Below are 22,765 nucleotides of genomic sequence, written 5' to 3'. Positions count from 1 at the left end.
AAGGCATGCAATTCCCTGCTTTCTGTGATTTTTATACTATCTAAAGCCCAAACATTTATGAGTTGGTACCTTTACACCTTTAGAAAACTGTTCCCTGCATTTAATATGGAATGCAATTTGCCTGTCAATTTAAATAAATCTCAGTCTCAAAAGGGTGGAGTATCTAGTTTTGAGAGCTGTTTTCTGCCTTAAAACAAAGAGGGAATCTCGAATTCGCCTATCAGTTCACCATCTTCAGCATTTGAAGATATTAACTGACATTCAGTATTTCATCGGAGAACAGAGAATCTTGTCCAGGGACTTATGGAGTTTAGAATTCCAGCCCCATGATTTATTAATAACATGACCTGGTGTAAGTCACTTAGTCTTTCTCTGCCTCGATTTCCCTTCTACCTTGAAAGTGGGCAGATTTCCTACTTCATGGTATTTTAAGAATCTGGTAATGTTATTTGCAAAATCAGACAGTGGTCAGATGGGGGGGGCACCGACTGTTTTAGCAAATAACATTTTATGGGGACACACCTAATCATTAACATATTGTCAAGGACAACTTCTACACTGTTCCTCAGAGGTCCTATAGCATGCAAAGCTGAACATATTTAAAGTCTGGCCCTTTAGTGTAGAGGGTTGACTCCTTGACTAGATGAAAGCAGAAAAGCTTCCGCATTTCCAGAGTCAAAAGAAACAGAGGAGGCTGAGACTTTTTAAAAGATACAAAGTTTTATTAAACAAACCCGGAATCAATAGTTTCATTACATAAATTAGACAGCAGTAAAATTTCCCTAGAGTGTATATATATAAATCACAGTGATTTTCATTGTGCAAGGACTCGACAGGATTTTGAGCATAATTTTTTCTGCATGAGAATCTCGGATCACCTCACAGGGTTCCCACTTCCGACAAGCCAGAGGCTAAGGCACACCAACCCATGATAGCATAGCAGTTATAGGGTTCCCAGAAACACGGCAAGGCTGCCGTGGTCCAGTGCAAAAACAAACAAAAAAAAAGAATTAGGCTATGACAGTTCTTTAGAGCTGACAATCTCAAAAGACAAGGAAGCAGCGTCTGTACATCAAGAGACTTCAAATCCCGCACGTTGAAACAACAATTTTATGACCTTCGCTGAAATAAGAGGCATGCCCATGGTGGGAGATCAAATTAAAACTAAACACCCTTTCATAACACACAATGATTTACAGAGATGCCTGATGGCAAATATCCCTTTTCGCATGAAGTTCTGCTCCAGTGGGTTACAAGGCCATGGCATTCGCAAGGCAAACTTGATCCTAAAGTGTTGTGCTTGGAAAAACACTCCTCACTCCTACCAATACACACACACACACACAGAGACACACCATCAGACTAATCAAATACAATATGAAGAGAACTGTTGACATGTTTTCCTGATTAAGTTTGTAAGGTGAAGACTGCTCACTTAAATTGAAGAAATAGGGGTAGACACTTTACAGGATTTGACCCCCCCCATATTTAAAGAACACGTTAGGTAGATGGATCCCCCCAAAATATCAAGGAACCCCATTTCAAATCTCAGTATCTGAGATGCTTGAGGTCTCCCAAGATTGTTTGAATGGGATGGAAAATCAACTGGTTAGGGAGGGGAATTATCAGACTCAAGTGTGTCCCTAAGCTGGGTCAACCAAGATGATTTCAATACTCTGGGGCTTTGCTTGCTTGCATGAGACCCTTTAGTCAATAGCATATTAAGCCATATTTTTCACCATTGAAATGTTCCCAAACTTGGAGGCACCTCAGGTCAAATAAAAAAATGGGAACTGTATCCCAAATCACTCAAGTAATTAACTCTACTGATGATTTTTTAATGGGTAGAGAGTCCAAATCATTTAATTTTTGAGTAGAGTTCTAGAAGGAAATTAAAAGGTTGTCCTGGAAACTTAGGCATGGATCTGATGTGGAAGTTTAGCAGTGTTTTGATGATGGGGCTTGCAAACATATCCTATTGATTGAGTTACTTTTGCTTATTCTTTTGGTTGGCATCAGAGATCATGATTTGCAATAGCTATGTTTATGCTGAGCTTCTCTGACTTCTCTTGCAAGGAGATTAGAAGGCAACCACTGCAAATGTATGATATGCTGAGTAATCGGTTGCGATTTCATTTCCTTCTTGGCTGTATTTATACATTTCAAGGCACATTGGTCATGCTTCCACAAATGAAAACAAGACTCACCCTTATTGACTTCTTATTGTGGTATATGCTTTTCTTAAAGATATTACAGCATTCAGATAGAAGGAAATGCTGCCAACTCATAACATTACATACAACAGAATGAATCTAGAATTTTATCCGATACAAATTTTGGGATTATTTTTATGAATTTTCCTCAAAACTGTGCATGGTGATTGTATTTGATCACGTACACGAAAATTTCCAAATTTCCCCACTTGAAAGAGAAAACTATTCTTAAATTACTTAATGGTTGGTCCATGTTGATTCACTTGTTTGGATTAAGCCAGCCTTTAAATGACATCACAGTGTTTAATTTATGGGCCGTTATGGACAATTAACATGTTACGTGCGGCACGTTGGACTGTGCTTGATTGTCAAAAATGGCTTAAACCCCATGAAATGTTCTTGGAATTCCTGGTAATTTCTAAATTGTTTTTGAATGTCTGAAGGTTTATTAGAGTGCTTAGAAGGAATAATGTCATCAATGTGCTAACACTTGTTTCTCTTGCAGCTTTCTTCAGAAATAAGGCAGTGGCTTTATCCCCAAATCTATTTTTATCTCAATATTAAATCCTGGACAGTAAGAACTTGATTTAAAAAATAGGCATAAGGATTCACGGTCTATGTACAATCTCTTTACTGTAATCAAGGAAAGTGTCCCGTTATTTTTTTTTAAGCAGAAGCTCCCAAAATAATAATGGTAAAAGATTATTATAACTTTTATAAATTATTTTTAGAGTCAGATGACATGAGACTTAAGCTTTTATCTCTAAGTTCATAACTCACTTGGCTGACTTAAACTCCCAATGTTTCTGAAATTGGCGCTAAACCTTTAGCGAACTTTGCCCTCATCTCCATTCACATGCAGACTGAGAATATGGCCCTGCAAGTAGACTTACATATTCGACACTTTAAAAGAATTTTTCATTGATTTGTCCAGTTTAAAGTTTATTTTACTCAATGTTATACCTACTCTCACCTAACCTGAACTGATTCCTATTTGAAGAATTAGGTGATGTACGACTCTGAAGAGGCAGAAAAGAGGTTTTGCTCCTTGTGTTTCAAGTGTCTTTTAACGCCCATCGATTGTGCAAGTTCTGTTTACTACTCCTCTTTCAAACACACAAAGCCATTGGCTTCTTATTTATGAATAAGCTATGGAAAGGACTGAGCGTGATGTGAATCAATCTGAAATCTGCCCCAATGTGGTAGGCAATTGCGTTTCCTTCAATTTTGCTACTTGAGAGATACATGAATGGCACAAAACAGATCTCTCCGCCTAACCCTATGTGTGTACAGGAGAGGCAGCAGGTCTTCCAGGCAGAAATCCCTTTCCAGGACCTGGATGCATGCAGAGACCTTCCAAGGACAATGTAAACACAAGGCCATTCAAGAGACCCTGGGTCGTGGAAGTGCAAGAGAAGCTTTGGAATTAAGGGATGCTCAACTCTCTCTCCCTGCCCCCACCTCTCTTCTGGGGGCATTTTTGGTTGGGCCATATAACCAGACGACAGATTTTCACAACTTGATTTTTGAGCTGTCAGAATAAACTGAGAATGTCAGATCCATTTAGATTCTTACAACAAACTCTAGATTCAGAAAGGAGAAGGATGAAAGTGGGAAAGAAAATGAATTGCATACAGTACAGTCTCCAAGGAACTCTACATTTCTTAGGTTGGGAAATATACGTGCAAAAACCTGTTTTTACAGACCTACAGGTGAGGCCCCACTGAATATCCTAAAGGGAAAACCTTTGGAGCATGCTTTTGGGGGAATCTTTACATAAGCTGTTCAAAAGTTACAAATGTCATTGACTGATAATTCTAGGCAAGCGTTCCTGGTCGATGAGCGGGGAGTTTGTTGATTGGACTGAAATTTAACATTTAAAAGGAAAAGCACAATAGCAGAATTGAGTGGGGTTAGTTCTTACAATGTTGGATGCTATCGAATGTTTATTTCTTTATTTTACCCTAAACCAAAAGGCAAAACCTTTTTTTCATAAACGGCCATCCGTGCCTCAGAGCAAATTGTAAAAACTATGCGTTAGCTTTGCGAATCACCTTGTGTTTAAAAGATTTAAAGTGGAATTTTAACAGGCAGCCATTGTACTGTGACATTTTTCAACCTGATACAGAGAATTTCTTGAATATGTTGCATTCCTCGAACGACTTCACATGGTCACTGGATGTCCTTGGACTAAAGTTTGATAGCCCATACCTCCTTCCTTTCCTTCTGCTTCTAAGGCCAAAGTTAAGAGACACGAAGCCCTGGAGATATTGATGTAAACCTCCATGTAATATTTTCTTCCTAAATAACTACAAAATGCATCTAAGGTGATAAAACATGCATATATCATATGTTCAGTCTTCTCCCCTAGAGAACAGCTTCTGGGAAAAAAAAACACACATACATTTGAAAAATAAAAATTCAAAGTACATTTTATATCACTGCACAAATTCAGTGCATCAGTGATATTATGTTCAAGACACATGCACACACATACAATCTGTTATTACGACTGAACAGGTTTAGTTCAAATTTATAAAGTTAAGTCTGAGAAAAATGGAGATATCACAGTACGAACCCAATACTAAAATATAAGACAAAACTGAAAACAAAACCAGTTTTTCAAAACTTCCTACTGTGCAGATTTCCAGTTGCTTAAAAAAGGCTAAGTCCATGAATACCAACTGCTCTCCAATCTCTTTAAATACAAATGGATTTAAATAAATGAAGAATTGTCCTTTTCCACTCCAAGAACACATATTCTTCATATCCCATGTGTGCTTTCTGACTCAGGCAGGTTCAAGTAATCCCATTTCTAGAACGAAAAAAAGACAAAGGAATTTGTTAGTTTTCAAATAATTTAGTAAATGTGTCATAATAAGGCAGAAGTAAAAGACACTGAATTTTCTTTGCTATTCTGGTTGCGTGGATCCACAAATCCGAATTCTAAGGGGATGTACCTAACCGGAGAAACTGAATAGTATTTTAAAGTAGGTTACCCATGCTATAGAATTATCTCACCCTCCACATGCAAAGGAAGGAGATTAATTGCATGCCAAAAATAGGATTCCCCATTTCATTGGGCTCGGCAATACAATCTCAGAAGGCAGTGAACAGTTCATTAAAAATAAAATAAAAGGCAAATGAATTGGGCTTTCCCTGACATCTCTCCAGCTCTGCTGAAAATCATACAAGGAAACGCAAACAAAAAGCAAGTATGGTTAGCTCATACAGCTATTAATCAGCTCCTGAATGTAGTAATTCAGCTTAATGCGAATCTTATCTATGGGGAAAGATTTAGGGTCATGAAGAAATATCTTCCTGAAAGGAATTGTCACACCTAATTACTCTTGGCTGAAAACACCAGTGGCACAGAGACGTCTTTGTTTAGCTCATGAGCACATTATCTTCAGCAAAATTACTGCTGGATTGTGTCTGGCTTTCAGAAAAGGAGAGAAAAATACAAATTTATCATGAAAGGTTCTATTGAGTTCCAAAAATTCATAAGGGATTTTCTTCAAACAGGGCCCCCATCACCAGGCATTTGAAGTACATTTGAAAGTCTTCTACTTTTGAAAATTGTATTTCTACACAATTTCCTAGCAATATACATCGCACTGGAAAAGATTATTCCAATCTGCGCCCCCACCCTGCTTAGCTGAAGACATAATGTGATAGAACTGTTCAAATATAAAGCAAAATCTCTTGCATGGAAGCATTTTATTTCTTTAAATGTCACCCTTCAGGGACCTAAATGAGGGAAAGCCTTTATTCCTTTGCGTATCAAGTAAGAATTCTTCATTTTAAAACCAAACAAAGTCTTTTAATCTTTGAAAAGATTTAATGGATGAAAATGCTCCATAACATGTTCTGGATAAATTGGATAAAATCTAAGTTACGGAATTAAAAAAGAAAAGGTTAACCAGGGACATCTTATGATTTCTAAAACCCGTAACTGGAATTCACTAGCTTTGGGCATGCTAAAAAGCTAAGTCAGGCGCTTCTTTATTTGAAGACAGACTAGTCACAATCAAAAAAGGGAATATCAGGTATTGTGTGATAAAAGTATGCCAAGCAGACATTATTTTCTCATGGACAGAGCCATCTTGTTCTCGATTATTTTCACTTTTATCCAGTTATCCTCTCCATAATTCCATGGAAATGCCAGCAGACAAGTACCATATCTGTTAGCAGATATGCCAGCAATTCTGCCAGCTATAAATGATGGTTAAACAATTACTTTTTCACTCCTCTTCATTGTCACTGGAGAAAAAAAATAGGAAAAACCAGATACGCCAATGACCAGAAGTACCACTAAAGGCATTTTGATATTTTTTCTTGACTTGATAGTTTCCTTGCTTGGATTTTATTGGGACAAAGACCTGATTTACATGGTATAAAGGAGTAATTTACATGGGCAGTAACTAAAAGATCTCTTGTACCTATACATAAGAAAAATAGACCTTTAAAGTTTCAAGGAAACAATAGACTCAATCATTTTTTTGTTCATCTCACATTAAGTTTCACGGATTCCACATAAAGTATGAAACCTCCCTGGTTTTAATTACTAGAGGTAAAGACCTACTTTCAGATGCGGATTACTGTTCTCAGAAGTTCTTGAAGATTTCCAAATCTTTTGGTGGCACAGGAGAAGTCTCGTTCCACTCATCTTCGGGATAAGATTCGAAGTTTGAGGTATCACAATCGTTGGAGATTTTGGGCACAATGGGTGGCTGTTGTGAAACCCACAGTTAGAAAGGAAAAGCTCACGCTTTGGCATCAAGTACGTCATTTTACTTTTGTTACTTCACATGAAAACGGACACGATTTGAAACCAAAAAATCAGTCTGCTTTTCTTTGCATGAAGTTGACCATCTGGAATGAAACGATTGCTACCAAGTGAGATTATCCGTTATTTGGTCTGATGAATGCACATGAAATTTGAAAGATTTAGGGAAGAAATCTTGTACGTGAGGCTGGTTTCCTACACTCCAGAGTGAGACTCACATTTAGGGCTTGTTAAATGCAGATTCTCAGACTGGGTCAGGGAGATTCTTATGCAGATGACTTAATGGCCAGACTTTGGAAAATACCAGCAAGATGGAAAAAGCAATGGAGTTAGGTTTTTGTAAGCTTATGCCAGGACTCAACCCTGTATCAATCAACTGAGGGCCCTGGTTTGGCACAGGGATCTGTTTCCTGTAAAGGGCCAGACAGTAAATGTATTTCAATTTTGCAGGTCAAATAGTTGGTTGCTCGAAGCTACTCAAACTCTGTCCTGGGAGCCCAAAAGCCACCACAGCCAATGTGTAAATAAATGGGCATGGTTAAAGTGCCAATAAAATCGTGTTTACACAAACAGGTTGTGGGCTGGATTTGGTCCATGGGCCATAGTTTGCTGACCCCTGGAACAGATTACTGATCCAGGCATGCGCAACTCAAAGACTCTGTAATTCCCACAGGTATCAACCAATTCTCCAAACTTTTATGAAATTGTTATGTTTAATTGAGAAGTTTCTAAGTGTGTTGAGATCACCATGCTTCTACCTCCATTGTAGGATCTCTTATTTCACAATGAGGAAACCTGAGGGTCAGTGAGGTTAGCGTTCACTAAACTGAGTACAGAACGTGGACTCAGGTAAAAAATATTTGTGAAAAAATACATCTCTCTGTGACCCACCCAATTGTGGGTGGTAACTTTTGATTAGATGGTTTCCATGGAGATGTGTCTCCACCCACTCAAGGTGGGATTGCTTAGTACAGTCCTTTAAGAGCGACCCATTTTGGAAAAAGCTTCAGAGCCCACACAGCTAGAGACCTTTGGAGATGCAGAAAGAAATGCCCCTGGGGAAGCTGTTTTGAAACCAGAAACCAATGGGCCAGCAGACACCAGCCACGTGCCTTCCCAGATTGGCCTTACTTGAGTCAAGGTATTTTTCCTTGGATGCCTTAGTTTGGACATTTTTATGGCCTTAAAACTGTAAACTTATAATGTAACAAATGCCATTTTTTTAAAAAAAGTAAAAATAAAAAAACATCTTTTGTCACTCCTCTACAACATGGCAAATCAGCAATGATTGTGCATGCAACAAAATGCAAATACGGTTGACAAGACAAAAACTAAATTTCTGGTAGTGTCAAAAATGTGAAGAACTTTCGGCAAAGGGTGCTTGTACAAGGCTAGTTCAGGAAACTAGCGGGTATTTCTTATGTTAGTTTAAAAGAAGCTTCTAGAAAAAGAAATAGCCAAAAAGCATAAACAATATCAATGGTCAAGTATCTTTAAATAATGTTTCTTCTTAGGACTTGGCATTCCTTTGTAAACTCTTAACGGAAATCTTGTTTTTAGTTTTCCACAAAAAATCAGCTTTGGTCTATAAGAAGCAGATAAAATGTCATCCCAGATTATGGAATATCAAAAGAAAGAAGACTGCCATGGCTGATTATCTATGATTATAAAGTTCTGCATTTAAGAAATAACTTGAGAAAAGCAAGATGCAACCAAAGAATCAAGGAAACAAGACAAAACAGCATCAAAGAATGAGAGCAAACAATATGTGACTGTGTCTTAGTTTAATGTTAACCTCTTTCTCTACCTATAAAAACCCCAACTTACTTCAAAGTGGTTTGGGGAAGATTCCTCCAGTTTCTTGCCAGTACACTTGCAATAAAATCACCTTCCCACATGTTTCTCCTTTGAAGCATCAGACTGGGCAGACCCTTCTACTGGAAAAAGCCATGCATGCACTATCCCTTACTCGCTTCAAACATCTTCCATCAGAAAATGGGTCTACCCATGTATAGAAAATCTTATTTTGGTTCCATAAAAGTTTTTTTTTTAATTTCCAAAGAATAAAAGAAACATTTAAAATAAAGTTACTTTAATAGTGTCTTGTCCTTGTTTCTATAATGCCTCCATCTGTAATTGACCTATTTCGATAAACCAGGCAACCATAAATGGACAGAAGAGAGGTGACTCCAGGCTTCCAGAAGCTTCTTCTGGCTTAGCCAACAGCTTTAGTGCCAAGTCTCATCATCTGGTGAACTTTTAAAAAGTTACAATATGTTACATATATGTTTCTAAATGTCAAAAAATTTCTAATGCATTTATCTTTTGACCCAATAATCTCATTTCTGAGTATTTATCTTCACGCAAATGTAAGGCACTAGACTTTGAGTTGTCACAAAAGATTGGAAACAGGGAAAGTGTTTCTCCGTAGAAGTATAAGTTAAATACGTACAAAACAACCACATAATGGGGCATTCTGCAGTTCAGAAAGGATGAGTAAATTCCCTAGGTATCAGGGTGGAAAGGTTTTATGGGAAAGTGAAAAAAAAAATAAAAGAAAGAAAGAACAGAATACTGTACTAGTCTATGTCTTGTGTTAAGAAAGGGGAGGAGACAAGAGTATATTTATTCTTATGTATTTGCATAAAGACATGGAAGGGATACACACAAAAATTTAAGAAAATTGGTTACCTATAGGTAGCAGGGAGAGGACAGCAAAAAGGGAGTGAGACATGTTAAATTATAACTTTTTGGACAATGTAAATATATTACCTATTAATTTTTTTTACACAAAATCAATTTCATACTATAAAATATGTAAAAAATTAAACCATAGAACAAAATAAATCAATGCCTCATCCTAGGCTCTATTCCCAGAGAAGCTGATTCAATTGTTCTGGGGTGGAGATTGGGCATCAGCATTTTAAAAGGTTACGCATTGAGTCTAAAGTACAGCCAAGATTAAAAAGAGTCCTCTTGAGCTCACCTGTCATTATATACCTCTATATACCTATATATATGTACATACATATACAGCCCCTCAAAAGATGTTTCAATGGCTGCTTTGACTCTACCAGAATCACCCAAGAATGACCACAAATGGCAAATGCATTCTCCATTCACCATTCCCCATTAATCAGAGGAAGAAAAGACACCGACCATCATTCCAGAACTAGCAAGGGATGGAGAATGGATGGATTGCAGATATCCATAGGGAATTTGGCTTATTAATGATTTGACATTATTGGTTGCTTTGTAGAGTTCAACTGGGTACCAGCCCACCCAAAAAACAAGTCCCAGAATCAGAGTCAGCCTTTTACGCAGAGGCCATAAGAGTCACCCATTAACGTATGTTGTACCTTCAATTTTCTCTGTGGGACGGTTCCCCAGTCCACAGATCGGTACCACCGATGGCGTTTCACATCATCAGCTCCATTCTTCAAGAGAAACATGGGTCATCAGTACACAGAGTTTTGACAAAGCAAGAAAGAAGATATTTCAAGGAAAGATCTACATTATTGACTATACAAACAAACAAAACAAGTTGCGTTGAGTATTTATCCCTGGAGCATGAACCACGAATGAACAGATATAAACATATTCATTTGTGTTTCATTTACTTTCCTTTACAGTAGAGACAAATCCAATTATTGCTTTCATTTGTACACTGTTCTGGATCAAAGAATAAAGTATAAATTCAATTCCGCTCTGGACATAAGGGTAGACACCTGGTAATTTCTGAGTCTGTTAGTTGTTTTCATCTAGACAAGCTTATTTGGTATTATTTCTGTCATTCAATTTACTGACTGAGACAGCTTCACGTTTCTTGGAATGCTGCCTCCTACTTTATCTCATTCCCCGGTCCCATGTCAGGAACCCACCCTTTGATATCCCTGATTTTGGAGGGTCTTGTCATCCCCTGATAAACCTGGGCCAACAGCATTAGAGATGTTTAAGTCACCTGCTCGGTTGTCATAGCTGCCACCTGCTCTCACCCCTCAGAACTCAGGCAGGTCTACTCTAATCTCAAATATGGTACTGGGACAAGATGGTGACAATATCTGCTTCTTGACTTCTTAAAATCCCCCCAAAGTGTTTTATTTTCCACTGTACCCTGCTCCCCTTTTAGTTCACTTGTGCCAATTAAAAAAAAAATATTTCAATGTGGTATGGGGAGGTAGAGGATATAAACATACAAACTCTGTGAAACAAGATGCAATGCATCTGAATTTAGTGTTTTCTTAAGTGTGTATCAGTTCATATTATTTTAAGTTTTAATTTTATGTCATCTTATAAAAAATAAAGCACTGTAAATTATCTCAAGAAGGAAAGAAATAATGATACCAACTCTTTTCTAGGACTTTTTTCTAGTCCTCCTGTTTAGACGCCTCTATATGCTTACTAGGGAAATATATTCCATCCTCGTCTAAATCATAGCAAGACTACTTATTGAGTGCTATCTTGAGAGGTGCTAAGAGAAGGCAAATTCAAATAAAACTTGACTTTTACCCTCAAGTGCCTAAAAATCTAATCCAGATACCAAGGTAGATATGATAAAAGAGTCAACAAATATGAAAACAAGTGGAAGAAAAAGGGCTAGAAACTGTACACGTGTGGTGGACAGAGCAACTTCGCAAAGGGTGAGGTAAGTAAACAGAATGAGAAGGCTTTCAGAAGAAAATGGAAAACACTGCAAGTGGAGAATTATCAACAGTGCGTTCTGATGGTGAAGGACATGTGGCAGGCAGGGATCAATGCAACATGGCCCCAGCGAGGGGCTTTCCTGAAGACCAGCGACTCCTAACAGGAGAAAGGCAGGGTGGAGAGGACTTGGCAGGCTGCTGGATGCCGAGCAAAGGGACTGGGGTTCTCACTAGAAATAAATTGACGGGGAACATCATGGATGGAGAAGCTGGAAGCCCCAAAGTGCCAACAAATGCCCCAGAAGGCAGGGACACTCCCTGACCCAGGAGGTATGGAAAAGAGCTGGCTGGAGCCTTGGTTAAAGAATAATGGACACACACACTGGGTCTCCTGCAGCTCATAAATGCATTTTCATTTTAATCAGGGTGTTTCTTGAGCCCTTTCAACCCACCTCCAGCACCATACTTTAAGACCCAACTGTGATGCTTATGGAGTTTCTCCAGATTCCTTGGATGGGAAAAGTGGATTGTTCCCCAATCTAGGGAACATAGCTTGGCCACTACTCCACCTCTGGCTGACCCTGAATGTTGGGCATCTCCATGTACCCACAGCCTTTGTTCACTGCCAAAGGTCGGTGGCATTGAACCAGACTTGTCCATTGATGTGAAGGGTATGACAAGGATGGTTTGAGACTACAGCTCGGATGGACAGAACTGGATGAGCAGTCTGTACACCAGCTGTATCATCTCTGAGCCTGCAGCCCTGCAAATCTTGAGCTTGTCTGAATGGACCTAGCCCACTTCCTTGTGCCAAGTGTCCAAAGCTGAGAGTGGGTCTCCCCAAAGACATGTACAGGTACTGCTGGGAACACAATGGTCAGGCTTTTCGACTTCAGTTTGGCTGCTAACCACCAAGGCAGTGTGTTTTAAAGGTTGAAGTTGAACGATGGAACCATCACTGATATCCCTTTTTACAGGAGCTAATAAAGGGAGCAGACGTCTACAAGTGGTGAGGCAAAGTTTCATGTTAAACTAATGTTGGGCTCCAAAATCATGTTCAGCAGACACTACATCTTGCCATTAAGCTTTTAGCAAAATGTGGATATGAAAGAACGAATTATTTTTTGCTCCTGTATATGAAACAAAAAGGCACCTGACCCAAGAATTCCTACTAATAAATTAGACTGGTGATATAACATGTTAGAAACAGAGAGAAGACGCAGAGAAAATACAGCTTTTTTTAGTTTCTATGGGTTTTGGGTTCTTCATTTGGGGTGGGGAAAAAAGTGAGGGCCCTCCCCCAAATCCATAACCCCATTCTAATCTTGAGAAAAAGCAGACAAATTCCAAAGAATATCCTACAAAATACTGAAGTAGCACTCCTCAAAATTCTCAAGGTCATCCAAAACAAGGAAAGTCTGAGAAACTTCACAGCTTGGAGGAGCTTAAAGAGACATGATGGCTAAACGTAATGTGGGATCCTGGACAGAAAAAAAGGCATTAAGGAAAAACTAAGGAATTATGATAATGTTTGTGATTTGATTAGCAGTCATGTATCAATAACAGTGTATTAATTGTAATGCACCATATAGACGTGTTTGTAATAGAAGTTAGGTGTGGAATCCGTCGAACTCTCTGTACTAGCTTCTCAATTTTTCTGTAAATCTAAAACTGTTCTAAAAAATAAAGCCATTTTTTTTAAATAAAAGGCTGAGGGGACTGCGGTTGGAATTTTTAGTGCTGGAAGTTCCCACACATTCCAGATTCAATCCATCACTATATATATTGCATCACCTTAGCATGGGGTTATAGATGATGCAGATTCTACCAGCTCCTATCGCAACATAAGATGGCCAGTGATTTTGTTAGCTTAGCAATGATTTTTCATCAAATGTCAAAAACATTTGATGAAAAACTCATCTACATCACAGACTTGCTTCTTCCACTGGGGACGCCCAAGAGTTTAGCTTTGAGGTCACTCTTTACAGCTCCAAATGCACTCACCCACATCCACAGATAATGGCAAGAATGGACGGCTAACCACCTAAACAGAGGGTTCACACCTCGGCACTTATTTAGAAGGCCATTGCACGATGCTTAAGTCCCTGTGTGGTCCTGCACAATTGGAATCACGAGCAAAATCTCCATGAACTCTGTCAGATTGAATGACGCCCAATCAGAAGTGAAGAAGTCAGACAAGGTGCCATCCATCGAAGGCACAACTTTTAAACCATACTTCCCTCCCCATGAAAAATGGGTGAAAATTACCAGTGATGTTTAACTTCTAAAATGATGATCAAACCACAAAAACCACTGGCACACCGTCTTCCCAACGGCATTATCCACCATTGCCAAAATGTGGAAACAACCCAAGTGTCCATGAATAGACAAATGGATGAACACAATAGGTTGCATTCACACACTGAAAAGAAATGGAGTTCTGATGCATGTGGCAATGTGGATGGACCGTGAAGATATTACACTGAGTGAAATAAGCCAGACACAAAAAAGTTTCCATATTCTATGATTCTATTTCTATGAAATGTCCGGAATAAGCAAACCTATATATGCAGAAAGCAGATGAGTGGTTTCCAGGGGTTGGGGAGGTGGGTACTAAAGAATGAGAAGTGTCTTTTTGGAGTTAGAAAAATGTTTTAAATTTGACTGTGGTGATAGCTGAAGCGTTACTTTGAATGTAACACGGAATAGTATAATTTAAAATGGTTGAATTATACAGTATCTGAATTATATCTCAATGAAACTAGAAAATGAGAGAGAGAGAGCAGGCAGGCAAAAAAACAACTGAAAACTTCTAAATTGTTTTTGAGTTATTTGTTTGTTTGGCAGGGAAGAGAGCTGGGCATAGAGTCTCTTTGGTTCTCTATGTCCAGATATTCAGGCTTAGCATTTGGGCAACGATGAACCATTATCTCTGCGCTTTTGTTTATAGCTAGAAGCATAAATTGATGATGTCAAAGGACAGAAACTTACATTGGATACCACGTAGCACAGATGGAATAGACACTAACCTTCATGTTTCCTAATCGCCTTGTCCTGTCAACAACCAGTAGTTTTTTAATGAGGTCTCTATTTGCGGGGAAAAAAAAACAGAAAAAAAACAAAACCAAACAATTACGCATATTGCACAATGACCCAAGCAAATACAACACAGCAAGAGATTAAAATAAAACGACTCACTACCACATATGCATTTGGACAGCAGTTCAATCTTCATTTTGGCAAAACGTTTCCTAGCACTTGTCTCATAGTATTACCAGCTCTTAGATAGTTTAGGAAATGTCGGGATGCATGCCTATCTTGCCTGAGCTAAGAGAAAGGGTTGTAAAAAATTTAAAAAAGGAGATTTTCAATCTGAGCTTGAAAAAACATGTGCATGCCTTGAGGGTAAAGATGCTTAAAATAAATATACCTGTCAGATTATCCCTGGAAAATAGAAGCCATCTGTTTTTATCAAAATAAATAGTTAGGCTTTGCCCCATGGGTCTACTTACTTAGGTGTTTATTGTTTTAAAACACTCGTCTTCCCATAACCACACAAATTATTATGACTTTCGTATTATATCTTCAACTTCAGTAACAAAACATGCCAGAAGACAACAGACCAGCTCTAGGAGGATGGAAAGTTGAAAACAGGGTTCAATGCTTCCCAAAAATGGGCTTGTGCTAAGTTAAAATTGATGGGAATGTATGAAATAGAGAGGAAGAAAAGAGGGAACAAATGTTAAAATAAATTTAGAGTGAAATGCTGGTGATCGGTGAGGGGGAGGGGAGGGGGGTATGGTATGCATGAATTCTTTTCTGTTTTCTTTTTATTTCTTTTTCTTGATAGAGGCAAATGTTCCAAGAAAGGATCGTGATGATGAATATGCAACTATGTGATGATATTGTGAATTACTGATTATATATGTAGAACAGAATGATCAAAAGTTATGAGTGTTTGCATGTGTTTGGGGTTTTCTTTTTTGGTATTTAAAAAAAATTTAAAAATTAATTAAAAAAAAAATGGATGGGAATGAAATGAACCAGAGATCAAATGAAAATATAAAAATATACATACGTGTGTGTACATTTAACATGTGTAATATATCATGCCTAAATAATATCCAGATATATGACACATATTGAAATTCCCCTGGATAGTGAAATATTCATGACCCAGCTTTAAGGTTCTCAGCTTTCCTGCACTAAAAATGTGTCTCAGTGGCAATACTGGAATATTTGCAGCTTTATACATTTTCGTCAGATTAGCTGTTATCTTTCTGTAACCCAAAAAGTTTCAGACAAGTTGTGCAGGTTTAAATCTGCACTAGATCCCAGAAAAGCCATGTCCTTTAATCCTCATTCAATATTGCTGGGTGGGAGCTTTTTGATTGTTTCCATGGAGATGTGGCCCACCCCATTGTGGGTGGTAACTTTTGCTCAGAGAGCTTCCATGGAGTTGTGACTCCCATTTGTTAATCCCTTAAAAGAGGAAACATTAGAGAGCCATGAGAAAATGAGCAGATGCCACCATGTTCACCCTGTGTCCTTCCAGCTGAGAGAGAAACGTTGAGTATCACCAGCCTTCTTGAACCAAGGTATCTTTCCCTGGACGCCTTAAATTAGACGTTTCTATAAACTTGTTTTAATTGGGACATTTTCTCGGCCTTAGAACTGTAAACCAGCAACTTATTAAATTCCCCTTTTTGAAAGCCATTCTGTTTCTGGTAGATTGTGTTCCAGCAGCTAGCAAACTAGAACACAAGTACTAAAGAATAAAATCTGTCTCAGGCTGGTAGTTCACAGTTGTAATCAAGATTCCTTTGGTTTGGTTTTGTAAATTTGCTCATTTCTAATATGAGAGACAGATTGATTTTTTTTGGGGGGGTTAGTGTTAATTTAAAAATGTGATTGGGTTTAGGGGAAAGGAAAGGGAGTTGATTTGGATATTGAAATAGTTGTTGTAATTGCTATTTGATATAGCCGTAGAGGTATGACTTTGCTTTGACCATGAGTTAACAGCAAAAATAAGCTAGAAATAAAACATCATCAGATACTTTTTTACCATAGGAAGTGTAACTACGTAGCATCAGATTATAACTAATAATTAGTTGAAATTAATTCTAATATAATCTTTTTCTACCCTTTTCACTATCAGCAATAGTGTTATGTAATTATGGGTAGCTCTTAACAATCCTGTCATATTTGTACTAACCCAAATGATTTAGTTAGAGTACATGTTTAATAACTTGATCACTAATCCATATGGACAAACATGAATTTTAATATTATAAATACTAATTTAAAAAGATTGACTCTATTCTGCATAGGGTAAAAAGAATGAAATATTTAGTTCTCAAGTCTGAATTATCAATAGGTTATTACCATTTCATGTATCAGAATCGAAGTGTTGCAGGTACAAAAAGAATATTATTGCTACCCAAATGATGAAATTTTAGCCAAATCTTTATAGTATGCAAATCAAATACATTAAAAAAAATTTTTTTTGCTATTGCTTTATATTGTATTAAATATCAAAAGCTCAGTACTGAACTAAATATTTAATCAGGTTGCATCTGATTGTGTTTCTGTTGTAATTTGTCTTATTTGTAAAAGCATGCAAATACATCACCGATAGATTAAATCCATACATATAAATACATATATGCCTCAGTGTGTGTGAGATGGTACGAGTGAGAAAGACTCAAACCAGTCAGATAGCCTCATGGCTGCAGGACTCTCATGCCATTCCTGGTTCCTACTCATCTGAAACTTTGGCAAAGATGAGCTATGACCACAGAGTTTCCTAAAACTCTGCCAGGCAAAGTCTGACGAGAGATGGGTTGTACTTAAACCACCTCTCTGTCTCCAAGGGGAAAACACAACATTAGCTCATCGAAGGCTGGGACTCTGTGTCCATCTTGGGATGGGGGAAATACTTTGGGGCAGGACAGGAAAGGAAAGAGCACTGAAAAATACCTTTCCAGTTCTTATTTGAGTTCCTCCTTCCTCTTTTTTGACATACCAACCATTTAAAAAAATTCAAAAACATAAAACACTATTACATCCTCAAAGCATTCTCAAATAAACCTTTTTCCCCCCTATTATTTACACCACTGCCTGCCCCTATTAGTGTATGTTCTTAAAGCTGACTCTGCTAGGATTAAATATCGGCTTATTTATGGACAAAATTAAACCCTTGCAAAAAAAATAATAAGCTTATTTCTGAAAGTATTCCTTGGTTAGGGTGTCCCTTCTGGATTTATTTCCTTTTGAATGGAACCCTCTTCTCTTGCTAAAATCCTTTCGAATGTGCCTGGCATGTCAAATGCAATGGCGAATCTTGCACTAGGAAAAAAGCTCAGTCTTTTGTTCACACAGAGAGCCTCTCATTGGGGGTCACACTGACACCTCCCCCCACAGCTCAGTTGGATGTGGTCAGGTGTCGCAAGTAGGAGACTAGCCCAAAAAAATACCCCAGGTCCTCCAGCTCCCAAATTTAGTTCTCAATGAAACTGATTTCGCTCCATTCCACAATTCACATGGCCTGCAACTCATCTGAGAAACCCAGTAAAACCAGTAATAAACAGAACTCATCAAGTGCAAAAAAAGGCTAAGATGTGACTGGACTGAGTAAAGTATCTGAAACATGAGAAAACTTAATTTATTATTTAAGAAGAAACTTCTTCTCTCTTCATATAAACACAAATGAAATGAAATATGCCCAAAGTACTCATATCCAGCAAAGCAAATGTTTTGATGAAACACTCATAATTCCTAATTTTAGCATTTAAAAGGACATTAAAAGATGAGTGCCATTTAAGCAGGAGAAAAGATAAACGCGTCCACAGTTCTGCCAGTTGTAAAACTTGCTGGGGTAGAGCACGAGACATTCTGGTCAAATACGAAAACTGGTCTTGTAGAAAACAGAAGGAATGATTTTATTTTGCTTATTTTAATATCGTTTATCCCTTAAAAAATAGGAAGAGCTCTTAAAAGATTAAGCATCATTAAAAGAAAATAATGAAAGCACCCCCTCCCCTTTTTTTTGTGGAAAAGACTACTGTTCAAAATAGATGAAACACAGCTCATTCAATAATGAAGTATGGTATCCTGCTCAGCAAATGCTTTAACTGTGATTTTGGACATGTTAAAAATAAACACACCCAACGAGAAGGGAAACAACTTACTTTACATGGAAATCCAAGTGTTTCGGGAAATCTATTTTGGCTGCAAGAATTTTCTGATAGATGCCAAATGGGTTGTCATCAAAAAATGGAGGGAACCTGTCAGAAAAATAAACATCTATTTTCAGTGGAGAACAAGTAGGGAAAAATCCCTCTTTTGTCACGGTTACTGTGGCTGCTTTAAATAGGAAGAAAGCAATTTATTTCTCATGCCCTCTTTCTCCCATAGTGAAATCATTGAGATGTCAAGATGGACGGTTCAAGTGGATGGATATTTATGGATGGGTCTGAAAATCTGGAAACCCAAACGCAGGAGAAGGTTCCAAATGATGGAAGCAAGACCATCAGGTGGTGGTGTCTGGTGAAGATGGGAAGGGTAACTTCTTTGAGGGTTCCTCCCATCCTATTTTTAAACTACAGCTTCACACATTGGATGGAAATGCTTCCTAAATTTTGCTGTGGTTCATTAGGCACCATGACTGAAGTTGAGACTGTCCCTGAAGCTTCTTTGTCCGTCTCCCTTGCCCGACAGATGAATCAGTGAAGTTGTGGCTGGATTCTAACTCTTTGGCAATAAAGCTATGTCTGGGCATTGGCAAATCCAGCCCCTGCCTTGTATCTATAAATAAAGAGATATTGGCACACATCCACACTCATTTGGTGATGCACTGTCTACAGCTGCTTTCAGACAACTGCGGCAGAGTTTAGTAGTTGTGATAGAGATTATATGGCTCTCAAAGCTGAAAATATCTACTAATTAGCATCTCACAGACAAATTTATCAAGCTGTGGTCAAAAGGAAAGATGGAAATATATTCAAGCAGAGCCCTGAAAACAGCAGCGAGATCTGAAAAGGCAAGTGCTAAAAGCTGTAGCCTTGATCAAGAAACCAACAGAACTTTGTTTTCTAAATAGAGCAAGAATCTGAAATAAGCTGCAGAAAGATACCTAAAATTATCAAGACCAATAGGCAATCCAAGAAAACCCAACATATAGTAGAAATGAGAAATTATGCTGCCGATATTTTTTCCTGTCATCCAAGGGAAAGATATCATTTCAAAAACCTATTTTCTAACTAGCTTCTTTGCAATTCACTGTTCTCATTTGGGGACAGAAGCCATGGAAATATCATAAAATGGAGTTTTCAAATGAAATCTTGATGCATAAAAATGGATTTCTATGAACAGTAACGATTGTTTATTCCAAACCACTTTCTGATATTTAAAACCAGACCAAACAAACAACATTTCTTTAGTTTCAAGCCTCTCAATTTGTCATACTTCATCAGGGAACCCCTGGGAAACTAATCCACAGAATATACACAGTAACTCACCAAATGGGCTACAGAGAAGGGACAGTAAAAACATTTTTCTAGATGAAGAACAGAAATGTGGACAATAAAAATCAATGGGAAAGTCAGGGTGAAAGTGGAACCAGACTAATCAGGCAAAGTGAAGATTTTTAAAAGAAATGTGAAACTTTAGCTAAGTACGATATGGCATATAATATGGCACCTTTTCTCCTCAATAAAATCTCAGTTCTTCTGTTTTACACTTGGAGATGAATGAAGGGAAGCAGTGTTGAGATGGTTCAACAGCTGCGTCTTTTTGAGTTATTGGTTATCGAGATCTCCTAACCGCAACTGCTAAAAGCATATTTATCAAAAATCTGTATTGAAAGCCAGGTCTGAATAAAGGCAGGCATCCAATCCTCCAAGCCAGCCCCCTTTCCCTGGCCAGAATCTTTTTCTAAAAGGGGTGGCCAGGACCCTACTCCTCTTTCCTCTGGGATTGGGTAGCAGCCCCGTCTGAATACATTCAGTTCTATGATCTCATCGTGGAAATGTACAAGCTCAGAAATGGAACATCAAACTCTGGGAGAAAATGTGTCATCCTACCTACAAGCATCTATGGAGATTATTCAACAAAGCAGGTCTTGGAAAGCAGGCATTCCATGACAACATGACAGGAAAAGGATTTTAGCAGTGGCATAATCCATAAGTATGTGCCGGCAATGAGTGAACAGGGACTGATTCTGCCCAGAAGAAAAATCAGTGTAGAAAGCGTGAATCCCAGGGACTGGGGAAAAGTGCCTTAGAAAAGTCTCAACTTTCTGTCCTCCAGACAGCTTCCAACTCTTACAACATGGTGAATGAGGGTTGGTTCTGCAGATTTAGAAAAGACGGAGAGAGGTCATCCCACCTGCTAATCTGAATGAAAGCAGGCAAAAGACGGTCTTAAAATCTCATGTCACTTTTCCCATTTCCTCCACAATTCATCCATAAAAACGTTACTCTAACAGGTCTACAACTCTCGCTCTTTCAGTAAAATGGGTTGTCCAGGAAGATGCACCCGAGCATGGCATCACCTTTCCCCATCCTTTAATCCATCAGCTAATGTTGCAGCTACTCAAATTATACCTGTTTGGTGGGGGGGTTGGTCTTGAGAAGCAGGAGCTCTGGAAAAGGATTTGAGGCAAGAGAGAGGGGTTGCAAGAATTGGCTGAAGCAGCAAGAACACTGCTTTGGGATATGCAACAAGTAGAGAGTAATACACGGGGAAAAAGCCTGGGGCACGAAAGAAGTGGTTCTCAAAGTGGGTCCTGAGGAACCCTGGGGTTCCCTAAGAATTTTAACGACTTTCAGAATGTCTTTTCCCAACTACAAATCTGAGAGGTGATGAGATTTCCTCCTATGCTTAGACCAAAACAACATATTGTACCAGATAGCGTGATAAAGGAGATCGAGGAATCCAGCTGCCCTCATGATACTAGATATTAAAGAAATCATTCAGAAATGTCAAGCAAAGCCATGCTTCTCACTAAATATTTTTTTATGCTAGAAAACATGGTTATTCTTTCCATTAAAAAAAGTCAATGACTCATAGCCCAAACACCCCTAAAGAGAGGGATGGAAAGATCAAAGGTGATGGCGGAGTTATACAGAGAAGATAGGACTTAACAAATGAATATGAATACTGAATCATTAAATTGATATCTCTTTCAGTCTCCAGTGTCTTAGGGCACCTAAAGAAGTAAAAACCTAAAATTGTGGAATTGTAACTCATGTCAAACTCTGAAATATGTTCTACAACAAATTGTGCTTTGACATTTATTGCTTTTTTGTATGTGTTATTTTTCACCAAAAAAAAAAGGGGGAGAAAAAAGTCAATTGTGGTGATAAAAAATATTTAAACCCAGTAGCCTGCTATATTCTGGGGCAACTAGGAGGAAAAAGCTGAGTGGATCACCTGGTAACCCATGACAAACTCTGGGATCTGTCCTGTAACTACTTGTCGAAGAGTGCTTTGAAAACTGTTGCTTTTTTATTTCTTTGCTTTGTATGTATGTCATACTAAACAATAGAAAAGTTAAAAAAAAAATTCAATGATGTTAGCCATTAATGACTCTGATATTTTATATAAATTAATGCATTTATTTTTAACTCCATTTTAATTGCTAACACAGTAAATAATGTCAGAGATGTGACATAAATGAATGCTCTTTGGGGGTCATAAATAATTTTTAGGGGCAGAAACGGGTCCTGTGACCAAAACACTGGGGAATTGTTCCACAATTGATGAGACTCCAAAAACCGACAAATTCCATGCTCGCTACAGACTGTTCTGGAAGGTTTGACACCAGAAGGCATCTTAGCCTGGGAATGGATGGAAATGGACAGCGTGATGGATGGATTTAGGACTGAGCCTGGACTCCCACAAAAGCCTGTGAGTGACGCTGTGTCAGAATTTTCCATGCAATTTTCATCTGACCTCAAGCATTTCATTTCTCATGCAGTGAAAACAATTATCCCAGTTATGATCTCAGGTCCAACTTGAATTCTACGGCAGACTTTTCCCAACCCAATGGTGGATCTTGTACTTAATGAGAGAGTTAGATGATGGATTAAAGCAAAACACAAACACATGAAAAGGCA

At 38.2% G+C, this 22,765-nt stretch overlaps 1 protein-coding gene across 1 annotated transcript in view; it reads right to left on the bottom strand.

Annotated features, from left to right (window-relative positions):
• Positions 1-707: 707 nt before the first annotated feature.
• PRKX (protein kinase cAMP-dependent X-linked catalytic subunit) overlaps positions 708-22,765 on the bottom strand; it is a 98,879-nt gene continuing 76,821 nt past the window's right edge. Inside the window, exons 7-11 of the mRNA XM_077147041.1 lie at positions 18,836-18,931; positions 14,675-14,732; positions 10,362-10,439; positions 6,799-6,946; positions 708-5,028 (exon numbers count right to left, since the gene is read on the bottom strand). Of these exons, the coding sequence (XP_077003156.1) occupies positions 6,821-6,946; positions 10,362-10,439; positions 14,675-14,732; positions 18,836-18,931 (358 nt within the window). The 3' untranslated portion in view covers positions 708-5,028; positions 6,799-6,820. The remainder of the gene's footprint in view (positions 5,029-6,798; positions 6,947-10,361; positions 10,440-14,674; positions 14,733-18,835; positions 18,932-22,765) is intronic.

Source organism: Tamandua tetradactyla, chromosome X, assembly GCF_023851605.1.
Source record: "Tamandua tetradactyla isolate mTamTet1 chromosome X, mTamTet1.pri, whole genome shotgun sequence".
Taxonomy (NCBI): domain Eukaryota; kingdom Metazoa; phylum Chordata; class Mammalia; order Pilosa; family Myrmecophagidae; genus Tamandua; species Tamandua tetradactyla.
This window is presented reverse-complemented; position numbering and strand designations above follow the sequence as displayed.